At 48.5% G+C, this 25,480-nt stretch overlaps 1 protein-coding gene across 2 annotated transcripts in view; it reads left to right on the top strand.

Annotated features, from left to right (window-relative positions):
- Nucleotides 1-900: 900 nt before the first annotated feature.
- Nucleotides 901-25,480, top strand: part of LOC147445500 (peroxisomal adenine nucleotide carrier 1-like) — a 36,217-nt gene continuing 11,637 nt past the window's right edge. The window contains exon 1 of one of the 2 annotated variants that reach the window (XM_086525007.1): nucleotides 901-1,165. In XM_086525007.1, the coding sequence (XP_086381133.1) occupies nucleotides 1,023-1,165 (143 nt within the window). In that variant the 5' untranslated portion in view covers nucleotides 901-1,022. The remainder of the gene's footprint in view (nucleotides 1,166-25,480) is intronic. The other variant, XM_086525008.1, reaches the window with a different exon arrangement.

The following is a 25,480-nucleotide window of genomic DNA, read 5'->3' as shown; positions in this document are numbered from 1 at the left end:
CTCTTTATGCGATACATGATGGCTTCAGAGAGTAGCATATAGTCAATCACACTATCCCCATTATGTCTCCTACATGTAAATCCATTGGTTCCACTCCACAAAGATACACCATTGAGAGAGAGAGAGAGAGAGAGAGAGAGAGAGAGAGAGAGAGAGGATGAATGATTACCTGCAAACAACGTACACTTGTTTGTGTCACCGATTTGCTGAAGTAGTTTTATCAGTGAATCGATCTGCCTGAGAGAGAGAGAGAGAGAGAGAGAGAGAGAGAGAGAGAGAGAGAGAGAGAGAGAGAGGATGAATGATTACCTGCAAACAACGTACAATGTCTACAAACAAGACCTACAAAAAAAGGAAGAATTAACGATTAGAAACAAACGACACAGAGAAGAAAACACAACACACATGAGAGAGAGAGAGAGAGAGAGAGAGAGAGAGATATCGATGTAGGGCCTTTGCGTTGCTGCTGTTGCCAAAGTGCCAGCTTGCTTACTCCCTTCTTGCTCTCGTCTTTGCGTTGGCAAAGGCTTTTTCATGCAAGCGCCAAAGCAACACTATTTTTCTTACGGAGCATCGGAGGATCATAATTTGAAAATAGACTTAAAAAAGCCTAAAAAATGTGTACATCATTTGATAGGCTCCACCCCTATATCACTACTTGCAAGCACGCAGTGCCAACAAACGTCTGTTTGTTTGTGTATACTATATATAGAGAGAGAGGGAGAGTATACTACATATACATAATATATAAATCTACACACACACACACACACACACACACTTTTTTTTTTGTAAATCTACACACAAACACACACACCCCCAGCTATATATATATATATATATATATATAAATAAGAGAGAGAGAGAGAGAGAGAGAGAGAGAGAGAGGGTGTGGCGACGACGTCATTGATGATCAATGCAAAATCATCAGAGGAAAGTTTGTAGCAGTCAAAACGGGTCCTTCTCTATTCAAAGCAAAGCGCACACAGGGTTGTAGGCTTTAGCCCATCGAGAAGTTGGAGATGGGCTCGAGCTTCGAAGACCTCACAGAAGCGACCTCGGGTGCGATCGGAGGAGTCCTGAGCACTTCCATTCTCTATCCCCTTGATACTTGCAAGACCAAGTACCAAGCTGAAGCCCGGGATGGACAGACTCGCAAATACAGGTCATTGCCTACCTTGAGCTCTGCTTGTTTGTCTCTTCATGGTTCTGTGTTCATTGCAGTATATAGTTGGTGTCCTGAGAGAAGCAACGCATTTAGGAGTTGCAAAATTCAAATTCTTGAAAGGTTAACAGGAAATTGTTTGCTACGAAGTGATGAAAGGATTGCACGACGTGAATAAATATCATTAACGACTGTCAGTCTTTGACATCAATTGGTCATCTGTCCCTTTGCGTGCATCTGCCTGATTTAGTTCCAAAATGCATTACATTAACATATTGTCTATGCTCTTGAAAGATTGTGTTTATCGTCATGTTGAATGTTGTTGGAGCAGTAGTGAGCCCAAATGGCATCACTTGTCACAAACTGATGATGTGGCATGTCCCAATTGATAGATTCCGGAGGAGGGGCCTAAAACCTAATGGAAGAAGTAGAAGAAGTTTTTACCAACTTGTAGAGTGGCCTAAAGAGGGTTAGGTTTAAAAACCTAACTTTACCAACTTATGAGAACTTAGGCCCTTTGGCCTCCACGAATTGTGCTACAGCTTTTGGGGCGCCAGTTTTTGGTCTTGTTGCTTTTAGAATGGATGCTTTTCATGTACTTGCTTTTCGGATGGGCCAAGGGCCTTTATAAGTGTGCCATGGCCTCTTCTCTTGGCAGATTAGCTTGGGAGCATTGCGACATAGAGGACCCGCAAACATTTTACTCTTGCAAAGTAGTAGTAAATAAATACAAGAAGGGCGCTAGTCTTTGGGGCGAGTGCATCTTGGCTCGGAACTCCACTGACAACCGTCGTGCCGTTGTCGACTCCTCTTCTCTCTCTCTCTCTCTCTCTCTTTCTCTCTCTTTCTCTCTTTTTGAGTTTATTTAGTTGTTTGCAGCTCCCTCGCATGTGTTGCAGTAAATTTTTGATTTGGAGTGTCCAAGTCTGTTACAATGGTATCAGAGCTCAGAGGATTCTTCTTGTAAGAAGGATTCGATTCCTTTTTCCGCAACACACATGGATTTTGGTAGTGAATTTAGGGAGTAATCAGATGCTCAAGTACTCCAAGGATCCACAATATGCAAAGTTTCTAAAGAATCACTCACTTGACGAGATTCATTCGTGATGGCATGCTGCCATTCACTCAATTCTCAAGGCGGCCATGAAAGAGAAAGCAAAGCTTAGTGCAGACAAGCAAAAACTGTACTCGCAAAATGAATTTGACATTGTTGTTGAGCAACTTGTCAATAAAGTAATGAAGACTATGAACAACTCTCATAAGTAGAGATAAGCACTGGAGGTCTTGTGGGCAATAGAAAAAAATACCAGCAAGGCTGGGAAAAATACACCTAGCCTGCAGGAGCCTAATGGCCATGGTACAGAGCCAAACCCCAAGGCAGAACGTGGCTAGATACAACCCGTCATGAGAAACCTACCTCACATTGGCCGGGCACAACAACAAAACAACCCTCACTCCCTAGTAGCTGTCCTCGAGAGAAACTGGGACTGACTGGATGAACTAAGAGAGATGCCTGAACACCCCCTCTTAGCTCCTAGAAAGGAAGTTGGAGCGAGCAATCTGCAACTCTAAAGAGAGGGTTTCGTGGACGAGGCTATCTGCTACAACTCCGTAGCGGGATAGTATCCTGCAGTAAATACAATCTAACTGCTACCCCTGAAAGACGTCCGAGAAGTAAAATGTTGTCCGCTAAATGTAAATCTAGCTCTAACAATCTCCTCAAGCCAATCGACTCACAAGTCTCACAAGCAACATCTGCATATAGTGCTGCTGTTGGCCGCTCCAAGAGTATGCATCAAAACTGAGGGTAAAGGCATAAAATACTGGTATCTAGATCATTTCCCAACTCTAAAGTACTCCACCCTCGAGGATAGAGTTGAAAATATGCATCTCCGGTCATAAACTACATACCAGAATCTCCAAGCTGCTACGAGAAGTCCAAAGAATGGGACAACCAAGGTTACGGAGGAATGAACTGTCCGATGACGAAGAACCAAAGAACTGCACCGACCACCATCTACAATGATGAATGTCAAACTCTATCTGAAGGATTCATCGAAACTGAGAGTGAAATTGCTACTGATCTTCAATTGTCTGGAACACATCCCGAGAGAGTATCACCCCACTCTCAAAGTAAATCGGGAAGAAACATCCAACACAAAGAAACACACATCAATACTGAGACTACAGCTAACATGGCAAGATCAAGAGAACCTACATCCAAACTCTGCAAGAGAAGAACGAGGTGCTATAGAAAGCCACCAAATAGACCGTCAATCCCGTTCGGTGCACATGGAACCACAAGAACTGTATGGAAGTAGTGTGCACAAACTGACTCCCAAGTTGGTTCCACATCCCCCTCTAAAAAGAGAACACCCGAACCATGGATAACTGTCATAGCTCTCCGATAGTCTCTGCCTGTGCAACTGGATCATCCAAAGGATAGGTGAATCCGAAAGGAAAATAATATACCTGTGGAACCTGGAACCAAATCTGGGAGAACCAAGAAGACTGTCTCCCCATTGTAAAAAATGATGGAGCTAACTGTAACTGGTTCCTAGTCCGAGAAGGGCCACTATCCACCTGTATGAAATAACATGCCAGTCTAAGGATAAGGGAAGTAGGTGTATGCTGTGTGGTACACTCTCCAAGGATCAATCTGGAAGACGAGGCATAGGAACTACTGCTCGGAAACATTGGGAAGAGCAACCATCACACCACAAATCCAAAAGACGAGGCAACCACCAGAATGGCTAAAAAAGAACATCTGCCAAGATACTAAATGCACTGTGGACTCAAGCACACCATCTAAAACCACAAAAATGGTTAAGGGAAACCAAGGACTGGCAGACACTGTGCATGGTATTGCATCGAATGGAGCACTGGAAGTCAACTGAAGATAATAACCTGGAAGCCCTCTCTAAAAGAAAAGTATCCTCAAAAGTACGATTTGAGGTAACAACTGACTCAACCCATGTCGACACCGAGAAAACACTGTCACACTGAAAGCTCTAGAGCTAAATCTGAGAACTACCCCCAAGATAGGAAGCCCCCCTCCCGCTCAATCATGGGAAAAGAGAATGAATACCATTAGAAAGAAATATGAGATAACCTGGAGTAAAACTGCTTCCTTTGTAACTGAATAGCAAAGCCTGAATCTCATGGAACTCGAGACTCAAAGAGAATCACACCATCCGTGAACTCGGATGGCTGAGAATAGGAAGACCACATGAGGATCATGTTTGCCAAAGAAGCCGTCGGGGTCCAGAAAGAACCTAGCTACTCAAGCAAATTCCTTGTGATCAAACCAAATGTCCACCACATCTTTGCATCTGCCAAGATCAAACCTTTAGGTACAATCCAATACAATATGTCAAACTGTTTACAGACTCGGAAGAGCACATATACTCCCACTGTTGTAACTTGCTTCCTTAAAACCTTCATAAAAAACTGTCCTTTGTACTTGTGTTGAAGAAAACATACCCACACTGAGCCGTGCAATCAATATCCAATACATAATATGACTTCAATACTCAAAGGATAGTAAAGGAACTCAAAGGATAGTAAAGGAACTGGCTCGGAGAACAAGCCCGTGAGGAACGCTGGGGTTGATTTGTAACATGCCAGAAAGCTGGGCAAAAGACTACAAGAGAAGAACCTTCTATATTTACTAGCCGTGGCAAAATCTGCACCCCAAGGGCTGCCCCGAAGGTTGGAGCTCTCCATAGGGATGTATAGAAGAAGCATCCAAAAGTTGCTGACTGTGGGAGTAGGAACTAGATGTCCCCACCAATTGTCGACACTACCTGCAAACTTGTCATCCAAAGGATCTCATGGCATGACCACCCGGACAAGCAGATGAAAATGAATTTTTATAAGTTGGAACTTTTATAAGTTGTTCCAACTTATGGGTCTTTTCTGACGGGGCCAAAGGGACACAAGAGAAAAGGAAATTGCATGCTGACGTGGTAGAGTTGTACGGACTGCCTGTGAATTGCACTAACTGTTGACGTGGCATACTGTACGGAAATTTCCGCATTTTGCCCTGGCTGTGCCACGTGCGGATTTCCACCAATTGCGTTGGCTGCTTTTTGGCAGTTTTTGGACCAGATGCTTTTGAGATTTGACTGCTTTTGGGGCATCCCTTGTAAGAATAAATTGACCCTTGGGGCCTCACTCTGCAAAGCATATGGACGTAGAGTGTGAGAGCAGTGGTCCCTCGGGAATTGTACTTTGCAATGATTAATGATAAAGAAATACCGAAAGGGGCGGCAGACTCTGGGGCCAATACCTGTGGGCACGGAACTCGGCCGGGCCGTGTCGACTGTTATTTTCTCTCGTTATTAAAGTTCAGTGATTTTGAAGTTTCTGTTTGTGTGTTGCTATTTATTCTCGGTTGGAGTGTCCAAGCCTCTTACAGTGGTAAGAGAGCTTAGAAAGATTCTTCTTCTACGGAAGATCCGATCCTTTTTGCAGCACACGCATGTTTTTTTTGAAAGAATCTTTGTGTCCCGACCCCGGACTTATTTGAAAGAATCTTCGTGCCCCAACCTCGGATTTATTAACCACTCCCACCCTTTGTACATCGCGCATCAAGCGCGCTCCCATCTTCATCGCTCTGTCTTACAGGGCATAAGCCATAAAGAACCTCAGATTACACATGTTTCTCTCGGAGAATCTGACAGAGATTGTTGCTAAATGGACTATTTTCTTATTTTTAATATTAATTTCTTTTTCTAGGATATTTTATTGTGTACACTAAGAACTGTTAAAAGATTGTAGCTACAGGAAATGCCATCAAGAACGGACAACTCTGATGTGTCATTTGATGGGTGACGGTAAACATCGCGAAGGAGTTTCCGTAAGTTCGGTGGAAAGGGCCGGGTTACGAATGCCCCTGATGCGTCACATGATGGGTGACGGGTGCATCAGAAAGGGGGCATTCCGTAGGCTGAGGAGGAAATCCGAACTGAGTAAGAAAAATACGCGTAAGAACGCAAGCACAAGAATAAAGATGGGTTCAAAGAAGCAGGAACATTCGCGGGAGGGCAGATGCTTTCCCGCGAGGAATCTATGACTGCATTGCATCTGTGCCGTGTTCTGCACCCGGGGACGCCTGGAATGTGTTCGTGTAGCATTGTTTTCACTAACTGAGTGAGTTTTTTAAGTTTAAACAAGTTCACACTTTATTTTATAAAGTGGCCGGTCACTTTTGAAGTGACCAGCCCTCTTATAATAAAATAAAGCAATGCTCTTCAAAAATCCTACGTTAAAAAAAAACTCTACAAAAAAAGCCTACGCAAGGCTTTACGAACGGCTGAATTCAGCGATCTCTCTCTCTCTCTCTCTCTCTCTCTCTCCTCTCTCTAGGGGTGCCAGGCTTTTGCTTTTCGGCTCCTATTCCCGCCGGGTGCAAGAGCCTATAAAAGGGCAATTAGCGTTCCAGTTTTCTACACGCCAGGAGCAGCAAGAGGAGTTAGCGCTGAGAATTTGGAGCAGTCATTGCGGAGGAAATTCAGCAAGTGTTCAGCGACGACGGAGTACGGAGGTCGCTTTTTTCGAGCAAGGAGCGACAGGTATAATTTGTCGATACGCATTGCGAGTTGTTGCTTTGTGTCGCTTGTTTTGCAGGAATCTCCCTCTTACGGGAAGTCCCTCACGGGAAGTACGGCTTCGTGCCTAAGTCTCTTACGGGAAAGTATGGCCTTGTGCCTAAGTCCTTTACGGGAAAGAACGACCTTCGGGTCTAAGATTACAGAACGGAGGGGTTTCCTCGGGTTCTTGTGCTTGTATACGACTCGCCCTGAATAAAGAATACTCTTGACGGGGGGAGGGGGGGACCAACCCATCTTCTGGTCCCCAATACTGTGTCGATCTTCTACCTTCTCTCACATTTGCAAAGTTTATTAAGTTTCAGATTTTCTAAGTGCTCGTGTACGCTCCCGTTTTGTGACAGTGGTATCAGAGCTCGAACTCCTCTCTTTCTCTGCAAAGAAGGACGATTCCGGGAAGAACGGGAAGAACCATGTCGAGCCAAGGGAGAAGCGTTGAAGAGGAGCTTCAACAAGTGCGAGCTCAGCTTGCAGATTTGCAACAAGTCTTACTATTGCCAGATGTCCAAAAGCTCTTGGGCGGAATGAAGAGAACGAATGGAACCGATGCAGCCGGGCATCCAGACCACACTGTTGGTGTGAGACCACAGGAAGAAAGAGAAGAAGAACGTGCAGAGGTGCACAAAGGATCTTCGGATCGGAATGAACGGCCTACTCCAAGGAAAGGCCAGGAAAAAGCACTCTCTTTGCTAGACGAGAGCAAGGACATCTCTATCTCATCTCCATCTTACTCTCCTGATTATACTTCTACTTCTCAATCGTCTCGCCGGAAGAAGGAAGCCGCTACTACTACTACCCTACATCAACCTAAAGATAAGCCTCGATTCAAGAAGCATGGTCGCAAGTCTCAACATCGCATGAGAGTCTTCAAATCAGGCGACAAGGACATCAAGTTCGAAACCTACAACGGACGGAGAGATATCTCCAAAGCACTGTCCTTCATCAGACAGTTTGAAGTCGCCTTTACCAATGGGCACTTCACAGAAAGATCCAAATTGCGCCATGTGGGGATGCACCTCAAGGAAACGGCAAGTAATTGGTGGTTAGCCAAGATTCTGGAAGGTTCTCAGGCCAGAACTTGGGAGAGATTCAAATCTGAATTTTATGAACAATTTCTTCCGCCTGACTTCGAGCAGGACATACGGAAGGAATGGGACTGGCTAGCCCAGAAGGAACATGAGAGAGTCACGACCTATGTGGACAAGTATTGGTCGGTTCTTCTGAAGGTCACTCCCTTCATGAAGATTGCCGACGAGGAAAAGAAACGAAAGTTCGAAGCGGGTCTCCAACCGCAGCTCCGAAAGAGTATGAAAGTGTATCCGCATGACACTCTTCAGAGGATGATGGAGTCAGCAGTCATTGCTGAGGATTTGCACTCAACTGGGACGCCCAGAAAAATGGAGCATAGCACTTACCGTGCGAGACAAAGAGGGGTCTACGATGACCAAGGGGACCAAGGAAGAAAACGTCCTCCATCTAGGGACTATGATCATTCTAAGAAGCCAGAGGGCAATGGCAAGTGAACTAAGTATCTCTCTCCTACTCAACTTCAAACCTTCAGAGAGGAAGGAAGATGCTTCTATTGTGGCGAGAAAGGACATATGAAACCGGATTGCCCACTAAAGCAGCAACGGCAAGAACACGCCCCTACGAGGCAAGATAAAGCAAGGAAGGAACCCGCTCCACTAAGCTCGAACTCAATTCCAGATGTTCAAGGAAACACAGAAACGGAGAATGGGAAGCGTCAGCTTCTGAAGGGCTGGGGTCTTTGAACAACCAGCGAGTACTGAGGTCTTTATGATCCAGGATCCACGAATAACTTCATCTCCCTGGATACTGCGGAACGTTTATGCCTCACACCGGCTTAGCTTGGCACACCGGTTACATCTGGATCGGCATTCGAGGGGTTGACAACCAATGCAACTCCCGTGCAAGGACAGCTCAATCTTCGGATTGGTGAGTACAAGGACCGCAAATCATTTTTGATGGCACCCATCGAGGGATGTGATATCATCTTGGGTATGCCATGGCATTTCCACATGACACCTGTCCCTGATTATGTGGAAAAGACCCTCACCTTTGATCATGGGGGTAAGAAAATAAAGATTCATGCTGATGTAGGAGATTGGCAGTTCCCAATTGTAAGTCATATCTCCATTAAGAAAGAAACGAAGAAGTGTGTTTCTGCTTACTTGATTTTTGCACGTGAGAAGGATAAAACTAGTGGGGATTCACTCTCTAGTCTGGAAATTAAGCGTTTTCAATTTATTGAAAAGTACAAAGATTGTTTCACGGAAACACTCCCTGATGAACTACCTCCGGTACGCCCGGAAGATCACCGCATAGATCTCATACCGGGTAGCTCGCCTCCCAATCAACCCCCTTATCGGGTGAGTCTTGCTCAACAAGAGGAAATTTTGAAGCAAGTCAACGAGCTTCTAGGAAAAGGGTTAGTACGGCCAAGTACTTCACCCTACTGCTCTCCAGTTCTACTGGTGCAGAAGAAAGATGGCACGTTTCGAATGTGCATAGACTATAGGTCTTTAAACAAGATCACGGTCAAGAATCGCTTTCCGATCCCCCGGATTGATGATATACTTGATAAGTTGCAGGGTGCAAGTGTCTTTAGTCGCATAGACTTAAAGAGTGGGTATCATCAGATACGGATCGCCCCTGAGGATGTCCATAAGACTGCTTTCCGCACAACCTTTGGACTATATGAATTTTTGGTAATGCCTTTCGGCTTGACCAATGCTCCTGCGACGTTTAATCGCATGATGGACCGCATTTTCAGCCCGTATCGAGCTTTTACGGGAGTATTCTTTGACGACATACTCATCTTCTCTAAGTCAGAAGAGGAACATCGGAAGCACTTGGACCTAGTGTTTCAAGAATTGCGAAAGCATGAGTTGCATGTGAATGCAAAGAAGAGCGAGTTCTTTCTCTCAGAGATACACTATCTCGGCCATATAGTCTCTCACAATCAAGTGAGTATGGATCCTGCCAAGATCCGAGTGGTAGAAGATTGGCCTATTCCCACTACGGTACACGATGTACGTAGCTTCTTGGGATTATGTTCGTATTATCGAAGGTTTGTCCGAGGATTTGCCCATGTAGCAGGACCACTTCATGATTTGACAAAGAAGAAGATCCCTTTCAGATGGGGATCGAGACAACAAGGAGCTTTTGATCGGCTCAAGTACTTGCTAAGCCATGGACCTATTTTGATAGTGCCTGACTTAAGGAAACCATTTGAGGTTCATTGCGATGCTTCAGGCGATTGCATCGGAGCAGTGTTAAACCAAGAAGGCCATGCAGTGGCTTATGAAAGCAGACGACTTAAGGATGCAGAGTTGCATGCATCAATCTACGAAAAGGAACTTACGGCTGTGATTCACGCCTTATCCAACGGGAAGCACTATCTTCTAGGAGTGGATTTTGTGATCAAGACTAATCATTAGAGCCGGGCTCTCTCTCTCTCTCTCTCTCTCTCTCTCTCTCTCTCTCTCTCTCCATTAAAGTTCAATGATTATGAAGTTTCTGGTCGTGTGTTGCTATTGATTTCTCGCTTGGAGTGTCCAAGCCGGTTACAATGGTATCAGAGCACAAAAAGATTCTTCTTCTACGAAGGATCCGATCCTTTTTGCAGCACATGTAGACTTTTGTGAAAGAATCTTTGTGTTCCGCAGACCCCGGACTTATTAGCCACTCCGACCCTTCATACATCGCGCATCGGGCGCACTCCCATCTTCATCGCTCTGTCTTGCAGGGCATAAAGCCATAAAGAATCCCAGATTACACATGGGTTCTCGTGGAGAATCTGACAGAGATAACACTTCTCAGTGGGAAGGCAAGGAAAAGTTAAAAATCCATATCAGCGAGCTCGCTGCTGCCTGCGCCCTCCCACCCCGCCTTCGCGTATCCCCCCCCCTCCTGCTCCCTGCGCGTGCGTGCTGCTGCCCGTCCCCTGTGTGCGTAGCCCCATCCTCCCCCGCTGCTCCTGCCCGCAACCTTGCCGCTGCCCCCCTGCCGCTCCCCCCCCCCCCCCCCCCCCCCCCCCCCCCCCCCCCCCCCCCCCCCCCCCCCCCCCCCATAGCTTAGCCCCTTGCTCCCCCCCCCCCCCCCCCCCCCCCCCTCGCCCGCCCCCCTTTTCTCCCGTCTACATTGCCTCTCCCCCCCCCCCCCGCATCCCCCCGTTTTTTACTTGCAGGAGGCTGTCTCCACGGCTTGTTGGGAGCTTCGCGGCCTTCCCGCCTTCTTCGACTCAGTAGCAGACACAGATGGAGACTCTAGCTTCGCCACAGAGGGACTCTACCGAAGCCCCCTCGCTCGACCCCGCTGAGCCCACCATTCGACTTGCTCTTTCACCGACAGAGCAAGCGAGCCTAGCCACAGAGCTAGAGCGCTTGCAGGCGACTTCTGTCACCTGCAAGATTCTTGGTACCTGACCCAACAGAGGAGAGCTGCGTGACCTTCTCCAGGCCCACCTACTTGTAGAGGTGGACAAGATCTTGGACGTACAGATACTCGGACGAGGCTACTATCAGATCGAGTTTGAGACCTCTGAGATGGCGTCCAAGGTCATCGCCATGAGTCCGTTGACCATCCGAGTAGCTCGAGCCCACTTTCGACAGTGGAGACATGGTTTTGACCCTGCTTCGGATGTTCTGGTAGAGGAGGCAAACATCCCCATCTTCGTCTGCTTTCCTGGTTTGCGGAGGGAGTACTTACCACTTTTGTCCAGGATAGGCTCAACGATTGGGACTGTCCTGGAGACATCTCGCACGGCAGCCTCAGTAGCTGCCAAGGCGGCCGGCATTTCCTCAGTTCGCGTTCTGGTTAGGGACACTCACACGCTCCCGAAGGTCAATCTTTTGCCTCGGGTGAGTGGGGGTTGGTTCAGACAGAGCGTGGAGTATTCAGGTCTCCCGAACCAATGCTTCATTTGTCGACAGATGGGCCATCTTGCGAAGGTCTGCCCACGGAGGAGGCCTCGACCTACACCACAGACTCAGCCCCAGCCTGCAAGGGCTGGCCAGCAGCCACAGGCCGAGACAGCGCACACATGCAGAGCATCCCTCCGAGCCTGGGGCTCCAGCGGAGGAGTGATGGCAGCAGGTCCGTGGTCGATGATGGCAGGGGCCACAGAGATAGCCTGGCATTCAGAGTGGTCCTCAGGCGCCTGCCCAGCAGCAGTGGGTTCCCACGGGAAACCGTTTCGGTCCTCTTGAGCAGGATGAGGTCCTTGCTCTAGTCCCCACCCCAGCTTCACCCTTGATAGCCCCTCCCCCCCCAGAGTTCTCCCCCTCCTCATCATCTTCCCCCCCGCCTCCTCCCCCCGCCCCTCTTCCTCTGCCGCTCCCCTCCGCCCCTCCTCTCCACCTCTTACCTCTGCTCCTACTCTCCCCCCTCCCGCTCCAGTTCCATAGCCGACACAGGGGGCAGGGCCATCTCCGGCTGCTAGGAGATCTCTTGGCAGCGCCTTTGCCACGAGTCGCTTGGCGAGAGAGGGACACCTTTCTTGCGACCCCCTCTACAGGTACAGACGTCTCCTTTTGCAGCTATCCCTCGTGGTCTGACGAGCATCGACTTGCGGCCCCGATGGGACTTCTTCGACTACGACTTCACTTGTTTTCTCGGCGAGCCATCAACAGACCATGAGGCAGCCTACTTCAGGGTCCATGTTCTGTTCCTTGTAGCTAGGGGGATAGAGCCTTTGCGGTAGGGACCAGACTGAGTGGACTCTCGACTCCGTGTTGGGGTGGTTACACACACAGGTCCTAGAGTTCTCTCACCACATGGGAGAACTAGGAGTTACAGACATGCTTCAGACTTTGTGGCCACTGGCCAAGTTTGCGGTGACTCCTCCAGATATAGCAAGATGTAGACACATTGTGGTCTACTTCTTTGCCGATACGCAGTGCTTGCCATGTTATGTACACATTCATGAGGACTCCTGGACAGAGGAGGTTGCTTTACGGACGGCTCAATCTACTTGGGCTTGGGCCAGGCACTTGTTGCAGTCACGCCTATCTAGAGGACGCTTGGATGCGGATTACTCTCCATCCAAGCTAGCCTCGAAGATAGCATGTTTAGCTGCTGCGGCAGCATCTATTCTCTCTCGCTCCCCATGAGGATCGTCTCATGGAATGTGCAGGGACTTGGTGGACCCCAGTTTCAGCGTCAGCGGGGCCGACTGCGTCAGGAGATTCAGCGCTGCCTTGTGGGAGGAGAGATTGATCTCCTTATGCTTCAGGAACGTTGTGGTCAGCTCTTGCGTGGACGATATGATACTTTTTGTTAGCTGCTTTTGGACCTGGAGGCATCCAGGGTGGGGTATGTATGACTATTGCGGATTCTTTGCAGCAGGCCATTGTGGGCAGAGGGATTATTGTGCTAGGTAGGGCTCAGTGGATTACTATGCAGGTTCAGGGTTGCCTTGTGGGTTTCCTGAACATCTATGCGCCCAATATGACGAGTGCTCGAGCAGAGTTTTGGTCATAGATAGTTGAGTCTCTGCCGCAGGCAGAACACTGGTGCATAGGGGGGGACTTCAACATGTTGGAGGACCCTTCTGACAGGATTGGTGATAGCCATGCTATTGTGCATGGAGTTGAGTTGGTAGCTTGAGAGAGGTTTTGTATGACTCTGAGGGTCTCGGATGTATGGCAGCACTCTAGTTTTGTGAGGCCCCCAGACAGCCTTGCCTTCTCTCGTTCGGACCGCAGAGTGGGAGGAGTGAATCTATCGCGGATAGATCGCTTCTACACTAGTAACCATTTCAGTGACTTGGGAGGGACAGTTGGCATTTTGGCAGGGACTTCCTTCTTGGACCATGCACCAGTGGTCCTCACAATGGTAGACAGGCAGAGGAGAGGGAGCACGATGCTTCGCATCCCAGAGAGGGTCTTGCTGGACTCTGCACTCAGAGAGCGAGTAGAGGCTCTGTGGACAGAGAGCTTGGATAGGCAGGATTCTCCTGCTGACAGAGTGGCCTCAGGACTAGCTCAGATTAGTCGTTTTTTTCTCCAGGAGTCTTTGGCTCGCCGGGCTGCAGGGAGAGAGGAGGAGCAGCCTCTCAGACGGAGCATTGCTTCGTTGCAGAGGCTACAGGAGCAGCATCCATACAGTCCTTGGTTGGAGGAGCAGCTATAGCAGGCTCGCCAAGAGCTTGTTAGCACAGAAAAGCGGTGACACGAGTTTGCTTTCCATCGACATGCATCTCAGTGGACACAGGTGGACGACAGAGTGACTGGTGCTTTCTTCGAGGTAGTGAGACCTCGGCATTCTCATGCCAAGGTCAGTCAGTTGAGGAGGCCCGACGGGTTAGTTGCTTCTGAGCCCGAGGATATGCGTGCAGTTGCTACTGACTTTTACCGTGAGTTACTGTCTGTAGAGCCTCAGTCAGAGAGTCAGGATGCATGCAGGGAGCAGGTGTGGGCACAGATGCCTTGCCTTGTGAATGAGGAGATGCGTCAGAGGCTTGAGCTGCCACTTCAGCTTGAGGAGCTGCACACGGCTCTTAGTGCTCTCCCCCGTGGTAGCTGTCCAGGTGAGGATGGGTTGACTCCCAGTTTTTTCTTGGAGTACTGGGACTTGCTTGGCCCAGATCTCTGTAGTGATTTTCAGTACATCTTGCACGCAGGAGTGATGCCTGACAGCATGAGTGAGGGCTTGATCTACCTCATTCCCAAGGAGGGTGGCTCCTTGGATGAGATTCGACAGTGGCGCCCCATCACTATCCTCAACTCAGCCTACAAAATTCTTGCCAAGGCTCTAAGTTTGAGGATCCAGCCACTTCTAGAGAGCCTTACACATGGGACTCAGACAGGTTTTGTCAAGGAACGCAGTATCCTTGACAATATCTTTACTTTTTGGGAGGCTTCTACCCTAGCGCGGCTCCGTGGTGAGGACCTGGTGATTCTTCTTCTCAATTTTGAGAAGGCATACAACAGAGTTGACTGGGACTTTCTAGAGGGCACTCTACGCAGGATGGGCTTCTCAGATGCTTGGATCAGAGGGGTGTCAACTTTGTATAGACAGGCTCACAGTCAGGTACTTTTGGCAGGAGGTAGAGGTAATCGCTTCATGCTCACACGTTCTGTCAGACAGGGGTGTCCTCTTGCCCCCCTCCTCTTTCTGTTCTATGCGGAGGCGATGAGCACGTTTGTGGTGTCGCAGTAGGTTGGTCTATGGGGCTTAGCACTCCCTATTCGGGGAGATGAGCTTCTGGACGCTGAGCTTGCCGACGACTCAGCCTTGTACTTAGATGGCCAGGAGGCCAACCTTCATAGGTGTGAGCAGGCTCTGGAGACCTTCTGTTGTGCATCTGGCGCACTGATCAACTGGAGAAAGACAGTGGCTTTCTCGGTTGGTAGTGCTCCTGTGCCCGTTTGGATGCCAGGAGAGGGTTTCAGGTGGATTCCCCCAGGGACTGCAGTTCGGTACTTGGGCTGTCAGGTTGGTTTGGACTTGTCTCCCGAGCAGCAGATTGCTCCCCTCCTTCTGTCTATCAGGAGGAAGTTGTTACACTGGAGCTCAACACGACTTTCTTTGGCTGACAGAGTAGTAGTGGCCAACCAGGTGCTGTTGGCGACTGTGGTACATCACTTCTTGCTGGATCTTCTCGAGTTCTTGTATCAGCCAGGTAGAGAGGCTGATCAGGAACTTCCTTTGGTCAGGACGTGACACTCAGATAGCCCGAGCCAAAGTGACTTGGTAGGTCATCTCTCTTCCTTGTTCACAGGGAGGGCTTGGGATCAGTGACCCAGCACAGCAGAGCAGAGTAGAGCAGAGCAGAGCCTTCTTGGGAAGTTCATAGTCAGAGGACTTCTTCCAGGTGAGGAGTCCTGGCAGGAGTTCTTGCTACAGCGGCTTCGTGCTAGGGTGCCTCAGGTTGGAGGCCCCTGGCGACCTTCGACCAGATGGATCTTCACAGAGATGCGTAGAGTTGGTTTGAGCAGGAGACTGGAGGACCGCTTCGCTGTGAGTTTGCTTCGATCTTGGGAGCACTTGCGGCGAGGCCTGGAGCAGTGACAGCCTACTTGCACGGAGGAGCGCCTACGACAGCCCCTTTTTTGGAACCCCATGGTTAGCACTCAGAGAGGCCACTTGGTTGGTAGTCTGCCTCATGTTTCCTGGGGTCCCATGGCAGCGGGTCCAGCGCGCTCTTTAGGTGACTGGTTAGAGTTTTCAAGCTTGTCTGAGGAGGTGCAGGGTTTCCAGCTACAGGGCATGAGAGGGGTGCAAAGCATGTGCTAGGACATCTTAGAGGCAGTTCTAGCTGAGTGGCTCACACCTCTCGAGCCAGTAGCACCCAGGTGGATGGGAGCCTTCACACGACTGGAGGTTCTCATCTCAATCCGGGCCTGCTCAAAGACTAGTGCTGTCCACTGGCACGAGTATAGTGGGATCCTGGAGAGTGGCTTTGAAGGGACCCTTTCTCTTCCGCAGACCACCTAGGTGTCCCATTCTTTCAGTACACTGTTCGACTTGGACGTCACATACTAGCAGCACAGAGAGGCCCGCCCCGCTGCAGCACCTCATTGGCAGGAGGAGGGTCTCAAAGCTGAGTTCTTGGCAGCCTTCTGGGAGAGGTTGTGGGACTCCAGACAGCCGAGGCGAGTCACCTTGTTTCAGTGGCTGGTCGCACACAGAGCTACAGCAGTTGGGAGTTGGCTAGTGCATAGTGGTCTCTCGGCCGCATGTGCAGCTTCTGACCATCTTGTGGAGAGTCAGCGTCACTGTCTGTGGGACTGTTCTTTGGCACAGCAGGTGTGGCTTCGAGTTCTTCGGCTGATGCCTGCTCTTTCCACGGCTTGACAGTACACTTGAGGAGCAGCGGCTTGGTCCACTCTCATGGGCCCGGCACTTCAGTTTGAGCTATCTTCCACCAGTAGGATGATAGTGATACAGGAGGGGCGACCTACACTCCAGCCTGCCACAGAGCTTACTCCACAGGACTGGTGTAGTGAGAGAGAGGAGTGTTGGGAGCTCATCAGTGGCTTGACACTCTGGTTCATCCGGCGGGCCCGTTGCTTCCGCATCTTTGAGGCTCGCCCTGTGCCACCAGCAGAGACTGTTCGCGATCTTTGGCTAGAGCTGATCCACACTCTCAGAGGACAGCTCGAGAGACTACAGGGCAGCTCCGACCGCATGTGGGAGCGTAGAGAGGCTTTCCTTCGACTATGGTGTCCTGGGCCTTTCTACACCATGGTCCAGGGTGTACTCCGATGGCACTACCGACCACCTGTGTGTCTTTTCCCTCCCCCAATTTCTTGATTTAGCCCCATTGTACATTTGCTGGTTTTTCATTGGGAGAGTCTCCCCATCATGGTTGTTGTAGCCCTCTCTTGAAGAGGTGGTTGTAGCCCTATGGGCAGTTTCATTAACTAATAGAAGGATCTTTTTCTCGAAAAAAAAAGTTGAAAATCCGGCGCGGGAATTGAAGAAAAGAATGAAGATTTGAATAAATTTTTTGGCAGAAAATTTTTCCAGAACAGAGTACAAACGTCAATCAACAGATTGATTAAGTATTCCATAGACTCGAGACTTGCGAAACACCTGAAGAATAACCCGATTGATAAGATTTACTCGAGATGGCGTATGGCCATTGCTTCTTCTCTCAGGTCCGAAGGAAAGCCGAAAGGACAGACGAGTGCAGAAAAGCGGAACGTGTACTCGCAGAAGAGATGGACAAGAACTCTTGAAAAGAAGATGAACCAAAGGACCACCAGAAGATAAACTTGAGAGTTATAGAGTAGCAGCCGAGTGCGGAAGAAAAGGAAAGATGAAAGCAGAACTGGTACCACCTTGCGTGGGGCCCGACTTGAATCAGACGATCGAAAGTACAAAAAATTTGCCGTACATGGGGCAAAGTGAAAGATCAGGAAGCCCTCATTTTCTTTGATGGAGGAGCCAAGGCCAACTTCTTTTCACTTGAATTGGCGGCTCGACTTGAAACTACGCCCGGCGGAGGCAGTGCCATTACACCGATCATTCGCAAACTTCGTTTGCGATGTCAGGGGTGTTTAGGACACGAGGACTTTTATATCATGCCTTTGGAAGGGTGTGATGTCCTTCGAGGAATCCCTTGATACCACAAGAACAACGCCTTGGTTGACTATCGGGCTAAAAAAGTGACTTTGACAAATGAAGAGCAAAGAGATCGTACTTGATGAAATTCAGTTTCTTTACTCGATTTTCTTGAGAGAACTGAGTGATGATTGAAGGTTGAATATGTTTGACCTTGAAAAAGAACAACAAGATTTTCTGCAATAGGGGCTGACTGTTTCTCTGAAGGCGTACAAAGCGAGTTGCCTCCTTCACGTCTTGAAGATCACATGATTGATTCCAGGTAGTACACCACCAAATTGGCCACTTTACAGTGTTAGCAGAGGCCAGAATAAAGAAACTATGAACCAAAAGGATCAATGATATACTCGACAGACTTCAGAATTCTACTTGCTGAATTTATATTAAGAGTGATTATCATCAGATGATTGCTCAGATTTGTATTGCTCCTGGAGACATCTACAAGACAGCTTTCAAGACGACTTTTTGGATTTTTAGAGAGTACCGAACATTTGTGGGTTTTCCAGACATTGAGGAAGCATAAATTGCTTATAAATGTGAAAAAGAGCGAGTTTTTCTTGCCTATGATACATTTCTTGGGACACGTCGTCTGAGCAGAAAGGGTCTAGATGGATCCGGCCAAAAGTGACACTTTCCGTGATTAGCCTGATTTGAAGAATGTTCATGAAGTTAGAAGCTTCTTGGGCTTGTGTTCTTACTATTGGCGGTTCATTCGCAAGTTTGCAGAGGTAGCTTCCCCTTTGCACACATTGACTCAGGAAGGAGTCCCTTTCTTGTGAGGATCGACAGAGGTGACTGTTTTTCAGACACTAAAGGAAAAAATGACTACGAGACCAGTGTGGCTTTGCCAGACTTGCAAAAGCCATTCGAAGTTTATTGTGATGCTTGTGGTTGTAGTCTGGGAGCTATCTTAATGCAAGAAGGCCATGTGATTGCTTATGAAAGAAAATTGTTTTCAAGGCTAGAATTGATAGCACAGATTAATGAGAAAGAGCTGTTGGCAGTAATCCATGCTCCTACTCAGTGGCGACATTACCTACTCGGAGCGGATTTCACGGTCTTCATTGATCATCAGAGTTTACGCTACTTGTCATAGAAGCAACTCTCAGAAAAGCAGAAGCGGTGGGCTAACATCTTATCACAATTTCATTTCCAGAATGTCCATGTTCAGGGACATAAAAACTTAGTGGCAGATGCTTTGTCCCAGAAGCCCCTATTCTTGGCTATTTCCTCAATTCATCATAGAAGCTTCGAGGATATGGTTGATCAGTACGCCATAGATCTGAATTTTTTCGATGTTTTTACTCGGATATAGAATGGGGAGATAGTGCTAGGATATATCATGCGTGATGGCTACTCGATGAAGAAAACACAGCCATTGAGGGAAAAGGTTTTGACTGAGTGCCATCGTCCACCTATTACGAATCACTGTGGCATTGATACCACCTTGAAAGGTGTGGAGCATTATTTTCTCTAGATCAAGAATCAAGAAGGATGTGGACAACTTTGTTCACAATTGTTTCGTATGCAAGAAGGTCAAGTTTGATAGGCATAAGGCACAGGCATTACTATAGCCTTTATCCATTTCCACGCGCCTCTGGGAAAGTATCGTAATGGATTTCATCTTTGATCTCCCGAAGACACAGAGTGAGCACGATGGCATTTGGTCTATCATTGACAGATTTAGCAAGCAAGCTCACTTCATTTTAGTAAAGAAAACAGTCAAGCCGGACCATTTAGCGAGACTGTTCATTGCACAGATATTTCGATTACATGGCATGCCTGAGACAATAGTCTCTGAGAGAGATCCCCCATTTATGAGTTTGTTTTGGAGGGCAATCTGGGAGAACATTGGGACGTGGTTGCAATTCTCGTCCTCGTTCCACCCGCAAACAGATGGCCAATCGGATCAGAAGACTAAATGGGAAAAGTATTTGCCCTTGTTGGAGTTTGCCTACAACGACACACGAGAAAGAGGCCATTTGAAGTGTTCGAGGGTGCTAAGAAGCTTCTTCAATTTCTAAGCACCTAAGACAAGATTTGTTTGAAGCAGATTTTTGAAAAAGTCTAGAAGGCATGGAAAGGCCACCTAGCAGTTTAGAGGAGGAGCTCCTCTTTTGACAATGACCAGATCAACACGAAAACCAAGGAGTTCAAGAAAGGGAGTCAGGCTGTCAGGTTCCAGACATTCTTTTTTCAGGCTACCGGGACACCCATCGAGTCCTTGAGTTGGTACAACAGTTTGACGTCCCCTTCTTTGGAGAGCGGTTCTTAGAACATTCCAGGGAGCGACAGGCGGTATCTTACTTGAAAGGAAAAATGCAGATGAATATGTCATCACGACTTGGCATCACTTGAAAATGACTGAGAAAGATACATTGATGACTACTGCCAGAGATTTTGGGATACTTGTTTGCCAGTGTCTTCGTTTCGAAAGATAACTTTGAAAGACCGGATTAAGCAGTTTTGCTGTGGTTTGCTAAAGAGATTCAAGACTATGCTTTAAACGAGAAGTCTGACTCCATTTAGAGACTTATGGGACATGACTACGCAATGATTTGGAATGCATGCTGGCTCATTGACTTATGCGACGGGCAGGATAATATCCATCTCAAAAGGCAAGAGTCTGCCAGTGAAGAGAATGCATCAAGGGAACTAGATAACAGCTCATCACAGGATTTTGGAGAATCAAAGGGTTTCGACGAACTAAGGGAACCAAATGCAAGTTCATCAAAGGATTCTAGAGAAAGAGGAATCAGATGATAGTGCGTCTTAGGGTTTTAATGATTGACTTTGATGTGCCAATGGGCAGAAGAAGCGAAAGACGCTACCCGCAGGTCCCAAGGCACAAGGAAAGAAAGGAAAAAGGGAATCAGCTGGTAGATTAGAACTTTCCCTAGACCCATGATAAGATTTTTGAAGCTGACCAGTACACGAGGGACTTGGACACTGCTTTTGCCAAGGTCCGTGACGCTTTAGAGAAGTCTCAAGAATGACATAAGAAGGAAGCATATCGACATCGATGAGATTTGAAATTAAAGGAAGACAATTGGGTGCTCCTACGTTTTGAGAAGGCACGCCTAAGGAAACGAAAGGGAAAGGAGCGGCTTTTTCCAAAGCTTAGCATGAGGTATTATGGCCCTTTCCAGATTAAAGAAAAGATAAATGATGTTTTCTTTTGACTCAAGCTGCCCGATACCTGGAAGATTCACAATGCATTCCATGTGAGTCTCTTGAAACATTTTAAAGGTGATGTGCGAGTTGATGGGGAGCCTGATGAGCAACCCAAAGTGGAAGAGAGCGAGGAGATACTCGTTCCTGAACAGATTTTGGCACAAAAGGAAAGAAAGATGAAAGGTAAAGTGATTCGACGGTTCTTGGTTAAATTTAAGAACTATCCGGCATTGGATGCGAAGTGGATGGAGGAGGAGGACCTAGCAGATACTCCTCAGATTTTGGAACTTTACCTTAGTTTAGCATAGTTTACACCGATAGAACCCCTAACTCAACAAGGGTGAATCTGGTGTAGCGTTTTTGCACAAGAGGGGAGTTACTTAGCTCCTTTGTCAACATATTACCTCGATTTTGAATAAGGTCAGTGATGTCCCCTTTGGGTTTCAGGGATACTAATTCAATGCCAGCAGCATTTTGGTCTCATAAATCTCTATAGACATGATCTCAATAAGGAGCATGAGTGAGGTCCGGAATGGATCTAGATGCGACTTGGCAGTCATTGTCTGAGATTTGGAATGAATTTTCTGTGATTTGTCATGTGATGTCCTGCGATGTTTTTGTACAAGTGCTAGATGTGTCGTGTCTAGTGCGCCGGTACTAACAGTCGGTGTCTACTAAGATAGTTTATGGCCTCTGTCTGTTTTATAGGCGTAATCGAGGGTGATTACAATTCTTTCAAGAGGGGGGTAATAGGTATGTCACAAAGTGATGACATGGCATGCCAATAGACTGCTGACGTGACAGACAGTACGGACGTCCGCAAACAACGCTGATTGGCTGACGTGGCAGCAATACAGAACTCCGCGATTTGCACCGACTTGCTGACGTGGAGGGTACTGACTACCACGTTTTACGCTGGCTGCTGACCTGACTTGGCTGTACAGATTTCCGCAATTGGGGCTGCTGCTTTTTCAGCTTTTGGAAGACCAGTTGCTTTTGAGATTAAAAGTGTTCTTTAGTTTCATGCTTTTGGGACTTTGCTTTTAGCATCCCTTGTAACCTTTATATTGGACCCAAGGGGGCTCACTTTGCAAAGGATCTGGACGTAGAGTCTGAGAGCGAGCACCCGCGGGAGTTGTACTTTGCTCAAAGATTAATATAAAAAGAAATACCGAAAGGGGCGCCAATCTTTGGGGCCAATACCTCTGGGCACGGAACTCCGCTGGGCCGTGTCGTCTCTCTCTCTCTCTCCTGCGCGCTGCCCCCCCCCCCCCTGTGCGCTGCTCCCTGCACGCCAAGACGACCAGCCCATCCACTGAACACACACACCCCATCCCCATCCCCTGCCCGCTGCCCCCTGCATACACACAAGCTGAGTGTTCTCTTCCCCTTCTCCCCTCTTCTTCACAATATGAAGAGAGGGTAGCTACGAAGCCAACCATGTCTTCCCCCATCATCAAGACGCCGACACCGACAACGAAGACAACGTCCTTCATGCTCACGAATAAGAGGCTTGCACAATTGGAGAAGGACATGAAGGAATGGCGGATGGAGAGAGAAATATGGAAGGAGGAGAAAGCCAACTTCATCAAGCTATGGAACGAAGAGAAGGAGGACATGAGAGCGGAAATCCAAAATCTCAAAGAGGAGAAGGAGAGAAGGGAACGGGAGAACGAGAAGGAGAGGGAGAGATGGAGGAAAGAGCAAGAAGAGATGAAGGCACAAATCGATCTCCTTCATGCTTCCCTCACATCCCTCACCCCCGAGGAAGGAGAGATTAAAGGGGAGGCTAAGGAAGCCCTCAAGGAGGAGATCACCAAAGCCCTCACCGCAAGCATTGAGGACAAATTAGAGGCCACCAAAGAAGGATGGGTCGAAGTGGTCAAAAAGAACATCAAGAAGGTAGCAAGAGAGGAAGCCCAAAAAGATGAGGTACTCATCGTACACACAACCATCGAAGAGGAGAAGATGCGACAAGCTCGCCTTCTCAATGTGCGAGTGACCAGCATCAAAGAAGAAGAAGGGTCTACACCCGAAAGCGATGGGAAAGCTTTATGCAAGAAAGTGGTATACAAGGAAGAAGAGATCCCTTTCTCCAAAGTTTGGAGAGCCGGCAAAGATCCAAAGAAAAGAGCTCTCATCCTCCAATTCGCCTCCGAGGAGTCTTGAACTTCCTTCCTCCGAAAGAGGGTCATCTTGAGAGGGATAGACGGCCCCCCAATTTATCTTGATGATGACCTCACAAAGATGCAACAAGATCACCGTCGCGCGTGCATGCCTCGAGTCCACCAAGCCCGCAAAGAAGGGAAGAAGGTAGTATATCGGGATGGTAGGGTTATCATTAATGGCAAGACCATCGCATAGGGACTCGCGGCCTGTGGGACACACGAGGAGATTCATGTCACGGTTTGGAATTGCAATGGAGACCTATGGACACACCCAGAGAGACTTGAGGAGGTGATGAGAGGTCGAGATATCATTCTACTTACAGAGACACACGAGAGCCCGGAGAGAGGGTTACCACGGATACATGGATTCCAGTGGGAGTCTCTACATCGAGGATGTATGCGCCAGCACACCACTCGCGGCTCAGGAGGAGTGGCCATACTCTTTAGACAGGGGCTTCACAGCAGACTACAGATTGTTGCCCGGGACCCACAGGCCTGCTACATGTGGATTCGCCTCGAGCTCTCACGAGACAGGATCGTCTACATTGCCCTTTGCTACTTTGCTCCCACAGGCTCCAGATTCGCCCCTATTGAGCAGGAGTCACCGTACGCATGTCTCATGGAGGAGATTATGGAGTACTCCACACTGGGTGAAGTCTTCCTTATGGGAGACTTCAATGCTCGTACACGCAGTGAGCAGTGTGAGACATATGACCATGAGGACCCAGAGACACTACACACTCTAGATGAGGAGGCTACTATGAGAGACACAGCAGACAGAGCTCCAGTCACAACTTACGGACGACATCTACTTCGACTTGGCTCCCAGCACCGTCTCGTTATTTATAACGGGATGGTCCAGTGGCCCACCTCAGGGGGCCTGACTTGTATGCCACATGGAGTTGCAGAAGGAGGGGGGAGTACAGTCGACTATATTCTGGGACCCAGGGAGGCTACACACCTTATCACATCCTTCACCATTCCACCCATACCCATCGGAGCTGACCACACATACCTCTCTTTCTCCATCACCGGAGATACCATCACACATAGCTCCACAACACACACTCCACACACCACCATCCATTTCACACATGAGCTAGCCTCTATTTACTCGGCCAAGGTCGAACATGGCCTATGTCTCCTCCACCCATCCAGACCACTCTCAGTTCTCACATCACATATCTCTTCCGTTCTCCACACTTCAGCTATTAGCTCTTTTCCACATACCACTCACACAGGACGCACTCCCCCCCCCGGGGCTATGCCTCAGAACCGTTGGTATGATGATGAGTGCAGAGAGCTATACCGACGCCTCCATGCACGGCGAGCCTTAGGAGAGATCACAGAGAGAGAGGCCAGACGGCATATGAAGACGCTGACACGCCAAAAGCGGCAAGCATTCGAAGAGGCACAGGAGCTTGAGCTATACCGCCTATTCACGAGCATGGATAGCGCGACGGCATGGCGCACCCTGCGCGAGCCACGTCCGACTACAGCTATTGAGGATCCACAGATATGGCATGATTATGTAGAGCGACTTTATGAAGTGCCAGGGAAGCCTCCTATTCCACAACCACACGAGCCTCGCCCCACGTGCTCCTCCTTCTTTACAGCAGAGATGGTAGAGAGGGCCATACGCCGCATGCAGCACAGACGATCAGCTGACCATACTGGATTACAGAGTGAGCACATCATTTATGCGGCCTCCACTATAGCCCCGTTGATTGCACATGTCTTCAACCGGGCTATAGGGGAGGGCTTCCCAGAGGAGTGGACACAGCACACCATAGTGCCTATCCACAAATCTGGCGACACCCTGGACCCAGGGAACTACAGGACTATCATGATTGGCCACACGATGGCCAAGCTATATGGAGCAGTACTTGAGGCACAGCTCAGCTGCTACGCAGAGATCGAGGGTTTACAAGCTCCAGGCCAGGCAGGTTTCAGACGAGCTTTCTCCACCATTGACCACATTTTCGTTCTGCGCTGCCTCATTGATGGGGCAAAGGCGCGGAAGAAGAGGCTTTACTGCTGCTTTGTGGACTTCCGCAAGGCCTTTGACACAGTCCCACGCGAGAGACTCTTCCAGCGCCTTCACAGCATTGGGGTACCAACAGAGATGATTTGGTCCATATATGCTCTCTATGAGAGGGTGACGGGTCGGGTTCGTTGCCCAGGCGGTTTTTCAGAGACCATTGCTAGCACCATTGGTGTTAAGCAAGGATGCCCACTCTCCCCGACACTCTTTGGGCTATACATCG

Source organism: Adiantum capillus-veneris, chromosome 12 (assembly GCF_014529385.1).
Source record: "Adiantum capillus-veneris isolate H3 chromosome 12, ASM1452938v2, whole genome shotgun sequence".
Lineage (NCBI taxonomy): Eukaryota > Viridiplantae > Streptophyta > Polypodiopsida > Polypodiales > Pteridaceae > Adiantum > Adiantum capillus-veneris.
The sequence above is the reverse complement of the archived record's forward strand: the minus strand, read 5'-3'. Positions and strand labels throughout refer to the sequence as shown.